The sequence below is a fragment of the Salvelinus namaycush genome, unplaced genomic scaffold, assembly GCF_016432855.1.
Source record: "Salvelinus namaycush isolate Seneca unplaced genomic scaffold, SaNama_1.0 Scaffold234, whole genome shotgun sequence".
Lineage (NCBI taxonomy): Eukaryota > Metazoa > Chordata > Actinopteri > Salmoniformes > Salmonidae > Salvelinus > Salvelinus namaycush.
The window spans coordinates 30,386-41,787 of NW_024059164.1; the positions used below are offsets into that span (position 1 = coordinate 30,386).

The following is an 11,402-nucleotide window of genomic DNA, read 5'->3' on the forward strand; positions in this document are numbered from 1 at the left end:
CTGGTCTTTATGGTTGGATCTGTATTTGAAATCCACTGCTCGATTGAGGGACCTTACAGATAATTGTATGTGTGGGGTATAGTCATTCAAAAATCACGTTTTTGTCCATGCAACTTATTATGTGACTTATTAATTTACTCCAGAATTGATTTAGGCGTTGCCATAACAAAAGGTGTTGAAAACGTATTGACTCAAGACATTTCAGCTTTTCATTTTTTATTAATTAGTAAAAAAAAAAATCAAAACAATTATCCACTTTGACATTATGGGGTATTGTGCGTAGGCCTGTGACAAAGAAAATCTACATTTAATCCATGTTAAATTCAGGCTGTAACACAACAAAATGTGGAAAAAGTCAAGGTGTGTGAATACTTTCTGAAGGCATTGTATATTTACTATAGGTTGAGGCAATACAAATGTGACGTGACTAAAATATGACTAAAATGAAAAAGGCATTTAGTTGACTAAAATGGATCAATGTTTGTCATTTTGACGAGACTAATGTATTTATTCAAATGACAAAAATGGTGACCAAGACTTAATTATATTTTAGTCAAAATGACTAGGACTAGACTAAATGTAAAAGAGTGCCAAAATTAACACTGGTTTTGGTTAAGTGATTGTCAGTTACATTTTGGTTGTGTTTTGGTTGGGTTGTGGCCAGTCATTGTTTCAAGCATCACTTCTCTTTAAGTTTGGTCAGCTCCCAGCGTCCCTCTCCACACAGTTTCAACGAGACGTCATGGTACTGGAGGGGGAACAGTCAGAAGGGCCTTCATAACGCATTCATAAAACTTTAGAACACATAAATACCACATTCATAACCCTTCACAACACATACATAACACATTCATAACCCTTCACAACACATAAATACCACATTCATAACCCTTCACAACACATACATAACCCTTCATAACACATTCATAACCCTTCATAACACATACATACCACATTCATAACCCTTCATAACACATTCATAACACATATGCCACATTCATAACCCTTCACAACACATACATAACACATTCATAACCCTTTATAACACAAATAAAATATTAATAACTTCATAGCACATTCATAACCCTTTATAACACATATATAATACATTCATAAGCACTACATAACATATTCAGAACCCGTTATAACACATTCATAACCATTCATAACACATTCTTAACCCTTCATAACATATTCATAACACATACATAAGCACTTCATAACACATTCACAAGCACTACATAATGCTTATGTGTACCTTCTCTAGGCTTCTGCGGTGTCCCAGGCTGACCAGGGTCATTCCCAGCTGCTTACAACCTCGGTACATCTGCCCCTCTGCCTCCTCTGTCAGGGCACTGGTCGCCTCGTCCAACACTGGCACACGCACACACACACACACGGAGTGAGCACTGGCCTCAGTCAACACTGACAAAAAGAGTCCAATTTCCTGTTATTACACAGAATTTTGTATTTGATGTCTTGATTCAACCAAAGTTGAAAGAGTTGATCTCCAACTTAGTTATAATGTAGTCATTAGACACTTCATGAGTTTAAGATACATTGTATCATATGGTCAGAATCGATGGTAATGTGTGTAGGGAACAGACCTGCGTATTTAGGCTGCAGGTAGAAGAGGCGGGCGAAGCAAAGCCTCTGCATCTCCCCCGGAGACAGAACATCATACCTGCGCACAGAGAGAGAGACAGAGAGAGACAGAGAGAGACAGAGAGAGACAGAGAGAGAGAGAGAGAGAGAGAGAGAGAGAGAGAGAGACAGAGAAACAGAGAGACAGGAGGTCAGCCATTTCAGTCCAATCTAAAGCCTGACGTACCATCAGATCCAACATTATTTGGCACCCTTTAGCAAAAGGGTGCAAAAAAAATGTATCTTTAAAATAACAAATAATCCTATATTTTTAACTTTTTTTTTTTTTTTAATTACTTGTTAAAACAAAATCTCTTTCTCTGAGCAATTGTATTAGTAATCAAATCAAATCTAATTTTATTGGGTCACATACACATGGTTAGCAGGTGTTATTGGGAGTGAAACAAAATGCTTTGAGCTTCTAGTTCCGACCGTGCAGTAATATCTAACAAGTAATCTAACAATTCCACAACAACTACCTAATACACACACATCTAAAAGGGGTGAATGAGAATATGTACATATAAATATATGGATGAGCGATGACCGACCGGCTTAGACGAGAAGCAACAGATGGTGTAAAATACAGTATATACATCTGGGATGAGTAATGCAAGATATGTAAACATCATTATTAAAATGACATTAATAAAAAAGTGACTAGTGATCCATTTGTTAGAGTGGCCAATGATTTCAAGTATGTACGTAGGCATGTAGCATACAATATAGCTCAATATTTGTATTGGTTATTTTAAAGTCTTTTATCTTTGTCAAGGGTGCCCATCATTTTGGACCTGACTGTATATATGTACTGTAGTACTACGGGTACAAGAAAGTCAAGACCACATTTGTTTGTTTCTTACCAGTTCCAGTCTACAGGCTCATCCAGTCCTCCCGTCCTCTTCAGGAGACTAGACTAGAACATCAGAGAGGGGTTCAGGTTAAGACATATCCTTAGAATACCGTAAATATAGGAAAAACATACAGAGTAAGACCGTAAGTATGCTAATATACACTTACCACTCCAGCTAGTTCCAGGTACTGTATAATTCTCTCATCGTCCACTGACCCTGTGAAAAGACAACCGTCATGGCTTTAACACTGAGAAGCTATTTATTATGGAGTACTATTGCCTCCTAGTGACACTTAATCTTAAATGTCAAAATGGGGCCCTGAGAATGCCATTTTCACAAGACCATACCTGATACGGGGTAGATCTCCTTCAGAGGGTAGATCACCTGTTGAAGAGAGAAAAAAATAAGTTAGTTAAATTCTGTTGCACTAGTGCGATCTTCCTCAACTGGTGAGTAAGGTTGTGAGCAAAGTATGAATGAACAAAACAAACTAATTAATGTTTTCTAGCTGTTCTCTGAGTGTTCCGTCTGTCAGGTAGGGTTTCTGGGTAATATAGTACTTACCTGTTCTCTGAGCGTTCCGTCTGTCAGGTAGGGTTTCTGGGTAATATAGTACTTACCTGTTCTCTGAGCGTTCCGTCTGTCAGGTAGGGTTTCTGGGTAATATAGTACTTACCTGTTCTCTGAGCGTTCCGTCTGTCAGGTAGGGTTTCTGGGTAATATAGTACTTACCTGTTCTCTGAGTGTTCCGTCAGGTAGGGTTTCTGGGTAGTATAGTACTTACCTGTTCTCTGAGCGTTCCGTCTGTCAGGTAGGGTTTCTGGGTAATATAGTACTTACCTGTTCTCTGAGTGTTCCGTCTGTCAGGGTTTCTGGGTAATATAGTACTTACCTGTTCTCTGAGCGTTCCGTCTGTCAGGTAGGGTTTCTGGGTAATATAGTTTACCTGTTCTCTGAGCGTTCCGTCTGTCAGGTAGGGTTTCTGAGGCAGAAAGAGGATTCCCCTGGGACCGAAACACGTCGTCATCTGGACATAGCCGCTGTCGGCCTCCCACAGGCGGTTCAGGACCCTCAGTAGGGAGGTCTTCCCAGTGCCTGTGTTTCGGGATGAGCCATAGACTTAGTTAGACGACTCTTCTTTGTATATGTCCCATTATGTCATCTGTTAGAACATGGGCAACAGCATTGAGGCCATCTCCATACACTCGTAAAACTGACTATCTTACCGATCCTCTACTTCGGCGATGTCATTTACAAAATAGTTTCCAATACTCTAATCAGCAAACTGGATGCAGTCCATCACAGTACCATCCGTTTTGTCACCAAAGCCCCTTATACCACCCACCACTGCGACCTGTATGCTCTAGTCGGCTGGCCCTCGGTACATATTCGTCACCAGACCCACTGGCTCCAGGTCATCAAGTCTATGCTAGGTAACGCTCCGCCTTATCTCAGCTCACTGGTCACGATAACACCCACCCGTACCACACGCTCCAGCAGGTATATCTCACTGGTCATCCCCAAAGCCAACACCTCCTTTGGCCACCTTTCCTTCCAGTTCTCTGCTGCCAATGACTGGAACAAATTGCAAAAATCACTGAAGCTGGAGACTTACATCTCCCTCACTAACTTTAAAATATCAGCTATCTGAGCAGCTAACCGATCGCTGCAGCTGTACATAGCCCATCTGTAAATAGCCCATCCAATCTACGTACCTCATCCCCATACTGTTTTTTTTTCCTTTCTGCTCTTTTGCACACCAGTATTTCTACTTGCACATCACCATCTGCTCATCCATCACTACCTGTATATTATACCTGTCTACCTACCTGTATATTATAATATACCAGTCAACCCTACCAGTATATTATAATATACCAGTCTACCCCTACCTGTATATTATAATATACCAGTCTACCCTACCTGTATATTATAATATACCAGTCTACCCTACCTGTATATTATAATATACCAGTCTACCCCTACCTGTATATTATAATATACCAGTCTACCCCTACCTGTATATTATAATATACCAGTCTACCCCTACCTGTATATTATACCTGTCTATCCCTACCTGTATAATATATTATACCTGTCTACCTACCTGTATATTATAATATACCAGTCAACCCTACCTGTATATTATAATATACCAGTCTCCCCTACCTGTATATTATAATAGACCAGTCTACCCCTACCTGTATATTATACCTGTCTATCCCTACCTGTATATTATACCTGTCTACTCCTACCTGTATATTATAATATAACAGTCTATCCCTACCTGTATATTATATTATACCAGTCTACACCTACCTGTATATTATAATATACCAGTCTACACCTACCTGTATATTATAATATACCAGTCTACACCTACCTGTATATTATAATAGACCAGTCTACCCCTACCTGATATTATAATAGACCAGTCAACCCCTACCTGATATTATAATATACCAGTCAACCCTACCTGTATATTATAATATACCAGTCAACCCTACCTGTATATTATAATATACCAGTCAACCCTACCTGTATATTATAATATACCAGTCAACCCTACCTGTATATTATAATATACCAGTCTACCCATACCTGTATATTATAATATACCAGTCTACCCATACCTGTATATTATAATATACCAGTCTACCCCTACCTGTATATTATATTATACCTGTCTACCTACCTGTATATTATAATATACCAGTCTACCCCTACCTGTATATTATAATATACCAGTCAACCCTACCTGTATATTATAATATACCAGTCAACCCTACCTGTATATTATAATATACCAGTCAACCCTACCTGTATATTATAATATACCAGTCTACCCTTACCTGTATATTATAATATACCAGTCTACCCTACCTGTATATTATAATATACCAGTCTACCCCTACCTGTATATTATAATATACCAGTCTACCCCTACCTGTATATTATAATATACCAGTCTACCCCTACCTGTATATTATAATATACCAGTCTACCCCTACCTGTATATTATAATATACCAGTCTACCCCTACCTGTATATTATAATATACCAGTCTACCCCTACCTGTATATTATAATAGACCAGTCAACCCCTACCTGATATTATAATATACCAGTCAACCCTACCTGTATATTATAATATACCAGTCAACCCTACCTGTATATTATAATATACCAGTCAACCCTACCTGTATATTATAATATACCAGTCAACCCTACCTGTATATTATAATATACCAGTCTACCCATACCTGTATATTATAATATACCAGTCTACCCATACCTGTATATTATAATATACCAGTCTACCCCTACCTGTATATTATATTATACCTGTCTACCTACCTGTATATTATAATATACCAGTCTACCCCTACCTGTATATTATAATATACCAGTCAACCCTACCTGTATATTATAATATACCAGTCAACCCTACCTGTATATTATAATATACCAGTCAACCCTACCTGTATATTATAATATACCAGTCTACCCTTACCTGTATATTATAATATACCAGTCTACCCTACCTGTATATTATAATATACCAGTCTACCCCTACCTGTATATTATAATATACCAGTCTACCCCTACCTGTATATTATAATATACCAGTCTACCCCTACCTGTATATTATAATATACCAGTCTACCCCTACCTGTATATTATAATATACCAGTCTACCCCTACCTGTATATTATAATATACCAGTCTACCCCTACCTGTATATTATAATATACCAGTCTACCCCTACCTGTATATTATAATATACCAGTCTACCCCTACCTGTATATTATAATATACCAGTCTACCCCTACCTGTATATTATAATATACCAGTCTACCCCTACCTGTATATTATAATATACCAGTCTACCCCTACCTGTATATTATAATATACCAGTCTACCTACCTGTATATTTGTTATGGATTTTATGAAGAATGACTAAATGATGTATACGTTTGACGTAGAACTATAACTAACAGAATACTACCCTGTCACTGTATGATTGTATGAAACTTATTAGAATCATAAAACTACATCTGATGTGTGTAGTTTTAGTCAGAATTACTAAAAAGGAACAGAAAGTCCTTGTTCTATGTAAACAGGGTGTAAGTGAGAAACAAATGGAGCTATCGTCAGACCAGCTGGAATGCTGTGTTCCTTACAGGACATTCTGTCCCCACCCAGGGAGGGGAGAGACCTTGGGCTTGTAGTAGATTGTTTAACAGGTGGCAGACAACGTATGAGTAGGAGAAGACTTGTGAACTATGTTGCCATTGTATCTGAGAGGAGGAGGGACATTTATGACGAAATGTGACGTATATAGACCAATGTACCGGAAATGATAGGCAGAGCTCTCTAAATAAACATTCCTGACAATTGTAGCTGGGCCTCCGTCTGATTCATTCCAACCAGTTTCCTACAAATTCTGGGTTTCAGGCTGAGTAATTAATTAAATTGGGTATTATGAACAACTGAGAACAAAATTATCTTAACAATTATAATAGACCAGTCTACCCATACCTGTATATTATACCTCTACCTGTATATTATACCTGTCTACCCCTACCTGTATATTATAATATACCAGTCTACCCCTACCTGTATATTATAATATACCAGTCTACCCCTACCTGTATATTATAATATACCAGTCTAACCCTACCTGTATATTATAATATACCTGTCTAACCCTACCTGTATATTATAATATACCTGTCTAACCCTACCTGTATATTATAATATACCTGTCTAACCCTACCTGTATATTATAATATACCTGTCTACCCCTACCTGTATATTATAATATACCTGTCTACCTACCTGTATATTATACCTGTCTAACCCTACCTGTATATTATACCTGTCTAACCCTACCTGTATATTATACCTGTCTACCTACCTGTCTACCTACCTGTATATTATACCTGTCTAACCCTACCTGTATATTATAATATACCAGTCTACCCCTACCTGTATATTATAATATACCTGTCTACCTACCTGTATATTATACCTGTCTACCTACCTGTATATTATACCTGTCTACCTACCTGTATATTATACCTGTCTAGCCCTAACTGTATATTATACCTGTATATTATAATATACCAGTCTACCCCTACCTGTATATTATAATATACCAGTCTACCCCTACCTGTATATTATAATATACCAGTCTACCCCTACCTGTATATTATAATATACCTGTCTACCTACCTGTGTTTCCCACCACCAGCAGATTGGAGCCCTGGCTGATCTTGATACTCAGCTCTTCAACCAGCAGCTCCTCAGAGAAGGGACTCTTGTAAGACACACAGTCCAGGATGAAGGCTGTGTCTGCTGGACCACTGTGGACCTTGTCACTGGATGGAGAGGGGGGGGAGGTGAAGAGGAAGCAGTTAGCAGGTAGCCTAGCAGGTAGCCTAGCAGGTAGCATTGTGGTTAGCAGGTAGCCTAGCAGGTAGCCTAGTGGTTAGCAGGTAGCATTGTGGTTAGCAGGTAGCCTAGCAGGTAGCCTAGTGGTTAGCAGGTATCCTAGCAGGTAGCCTAGTGGTTAGCAGATAGCCTAGTGGTTAGCAGGTATCCTAACAGGTAGCCTAGTGGTTAGCAGGTAGCCTAGCAGGTAGCCTAGTGGTTAACAGTTAGCCTAGTGGTTAGCAGGTAGCCTAGTGGTTAGCAGGTAGCCTAGTGGTTAGCAGGTAGCCTAGCAGGTAGCCTAGTGGTTAGCAGGTAGCCTAGTGGTTAGCAGGTAGCCTAGCAGGTAGCCTAGTGGTTAGTAGGTAGCCTAGTGATTAAGAGCATTGTGCAAGTAACCAAAAGGTCGATGTGCCCTTGAGCAAGGCACTTAACCCTAATTGCTCCTGTACGTCATTCTGGATAAGAGCATCTGCAAAATGACTCAAATGTAAAAATGCCAAACATAGGAGAGGAGAGAAAATCTTTGTGATTACATTCGTAATCCGACCTTCAAAACTCATTCCTGTGCTCTGTTTGAGTACTCTGGAGATGGAAGCATACTGCAGCCTGTTTGAGTACTCAGGAGCATGGAAGCATACTGCAGCCTGTTTGAGTACTATGGAGATGGAAGCATACTGCAGCCTGTTTGAGTACTATGGAGATGGAAGCCTGCTTAATGAAACATACTGCAGCCTGTTTTACCTGTCAAAGTCGTAGGAATCTCCTGATGCAGGGTCGTAGTCACAATGTGTCCTCAAGATATCATCCATTACTTCCCTCAGCTCTCCTATCCTGCCCACAACACACACAGCATGACAATAAGCTTTCTGGGTGTTACTACACACACACACACACACACACACACACACACACACACACACACACACACACGTGCATGGTTGATCAGTATGCGTAATGTTACCTGTGGGTGTATCCAGCCACGTCTGACAGAGTGGTGGACAGGTCTATTAGCTGACTAAAGCAGCTTATCAGGTAGATACATACAAAGGCATTCTGAGAGAGAGAGAGGGGGGGGGGCAAATAGAGGAGAGAGAGAGAGTGCGAGAGAGAGAGAGAGAGAGGGCAAATAGAGGAGAGAGAGAGAGAGAGAGAGAGAGAGAGGGCAAATAGAGGAGAGAGAGAGAGAGAGAGCCAGAGAGAGAGAGCCAGAGAGAGAGAGCCAGAGAGAGAGAGAGACAGAGAGAGAGAGCCAGAGAGAGAGAGCCAGAGAGAGAGAGCCAGAGAGAGAGAGCCAGAGAGAGAGAGAGAGAGAGAGAGACAGAGAGAGAGCCAGAGAGAGAGCCAGAGAGAGAGCCAGAGAGAGAGCCAGAGAGAGAGCCAGAGAGAGAGCCAGAGAGAGAGAGGGCAAATAGAGGAGAGAGGGGGGGGGGGGGGGCAAATAGAGGAGAGAGTGAGAGAGTGTGAGAGAGAGAGAGAGAGGGGGGGGGGCAAATAGAGGAGAGAGAGAGAGAGAGCGGGGGGGCAGATAGAGGAGAGAGAGAGGGGGGGGGGGCAGATAGAGGAGAGAGAGAGAGAGCGGGGGGGCAGATAGAGGAGAGAGAGGGGGGGGGCAGATAGAGGAGAGAGAGAGAGGGGGGGCAGATAGAGGAGAGAGAGAGAGGGAGGGGGGGGCAGATAGAGGAGAGAGAGAGGGAGGTAAAGGTTAGCCATGTGTTGGAAAGGTAACTAAGAGCCTCTGTTTAGCTGGTTAAAGGTTTAGCGCATGTGTTGGTAAGGAAAGGTAACTAAGAGCAGCTGTTTAGCGGTTAAAGGTTAGCCATGTGTTTGGAAATAACTAAGAGCAGCTGTTTAGCTGGTTAAGGTAGCCATGTGTTGGGAAAGGTAACTAAGAGACAGCTGTTTAGCTGGTTAAGGTTAGCCATGTGTTGGTAAGGAAAGGTAACTAAGAGCAGGCTAGTCTTTGGCTGGGTGTGGAAAAGGTTGAGTACCATGTGTTGGAAAAGGTGAACAATAGGCAGCTGTTAGCTGGTAAAGGTTAGCACATGTTGGAAAGGTAGGATGGCAGCTGTTTAGCTGGTAAGGTTAGCCATGTGAGCAAGTAAAAGAGAAGCTGTTAGATGGTTAAGGTTAGCCATGTGTTGGAAAGGTAACTAAGAGCAGCTGTTTAGCTGTTAAAGGTTAGCCATGTGTTGGAAAGGTAAACTAAGAGCAGCTGTTTAGCTGGTTAAAGTTAGCCATGTGTTGGAAAGTAACTTAAGAGCAGCTGTTTAGCTGGTTAAGTTTAGCCATGGTTGGAAGGTAACTAAGAGCAGCGTTTAGCTGGTTAAAGGTTAGCCATGTGTTGGTAAGGTACTAATAGAGCAGCTGTTTAGCTGGTTAAAGGTTAGCCATGTGTGGAAAGGTAACTAGATGCAGCTGTTTAGTGGGTTAAAGGTTAGCCATGTGTTGGAAGGTAACTAAGAGCAGCTGTTAGCTGGTTAAAAGGGTTAGCCATGTGTGGTAAGGAAAGGTAACTAAGAGCAGCTGTTTAGCTGGTTAAAGGTTAGCCATGTGTTTGGTAAGGAACTAAGAGCAGCTGTTTAGCTGGTTTAAAGGTTAGCCATGTGTTGGAAAGGTAACTAAGGCAGCTGTTTAGCTGGTTAAAGGTTAGCCATGTGTTGGAAAGGTAACTAAGATAACAGCTGTTTAGCTGGTTAAAGGTTAGCCATGTGTGGAAGGTAACTAAGAGCAGCTGTTTAGCTGGTTAAAGGTTAGCCATGTGGTAAGGTAACGTAAAGAGCAGCTGTTTGCTGGTTAAAGGTTAGCCATGTGTTGGAAAGGTAACTAAGAGCAGCTGTTTCTGGTTAAAGGTTAGCCATGTGTTGAAAGGTAACTAAGAGCAGCTGTTTAGCTGTTAAAAGGTTAGCCATGTGTGGAAAGGTAACTAAGAGCAGCTGTTTAGCTGGTTAAAGGTTACCATGTGTTGGAAGGTAACTAAGAGCAGCTGTTTAGCTGGTTTAAAGGTTAGCCATGTGTTGGAAAGGTAACTAAGAGCAGCTGTTTAGCTGGTTAAAGGTTAGCCATGTGTTGGTAAGGAAAGGTAACTAAGAGCAGCTGTTTAGCTGGTTAAAGGTTAGCCATGTGTTGAAAGGAATCTAAGAGCAGCTGTTTAGCTGGTTTAAAGGTTAGCCATGTGTGGAAAGGTAACTAAGCAGCGTTTTAGCTGGTTAAAGGTTAGCCATGTGTTGGTAAGGAAAGGTAACTAAGAGCAGCTGTTTAGCTGTTTAAGGTTAGCCATGTGTTGGAAAGGTAATAAGAGCAGCTGTTTAGCTGGTTAAAGGTAGCCATGTGTTGGAAGGTAACTAAGAGCAGCTGTTTAGCGGTTAAAGGTTAGCCATGTGTGTTGGAAAGGTAACTAAGAGCAGCTGTTTAGCTGGTTAAAGGTTAGCCATGTGTTGGAAAGGTAACTAAGAGAGCTGTTAGTGTT

General features: G+C 40.8%; 1 protein-coding gene across 1 annotated transcript in view; it reads right to left on the bottom strand.

The window, feature by feature from the left end:
- Positions 1–293: 293 nt before the first annotated feature.
- The window catches only part of abcd4 (ATP-binding cassette, sub-family D (ALD), member 4), a 23,152-nt gene continuing 12,043 nt past the window's right edge, over positions 294–11,402 (bottom strand). The window contains exons 4-13 of the mRNA XM_038984365.1: positions 8,898–8,989; positions 8,678–8,767; positions 7,736–7,881; positions 3,445–3,593; positions 2,846–2,882; positions 2,665–2,714; positions 2,508–2,560; positions 1,608–1,684; positions 1,259–1,374; positions 294–748 (exon numbers count right to left, since the gene is read on the bottom strand). Of these exons, the coding sequence (XP_038840293.1) occupies positions 680–748; positions 1,259–1,374; positions 1,608–1,684; positions 2,508–2,560; positions 2,665–2,714; positions 2,846–2,882; positions 3,445–3,593; positions 7,736–7,881; positions 8,678–8,767; positions 8,898–8,989 (879 nt within the window). The 3' untranslated portion in view covers positions 294–679. The remainder of the gene's footprint in view (positions 749–1,258; positions 1,375–1,607; positions 1,685–2,507; positions 2,561–2,664; positions 2,715–2,845; positions 2,883–3,444; positions 3,594–7,735; positions 7,882–8,677; positions 8,768–8,897; positions 8,990–11,402) is intronic.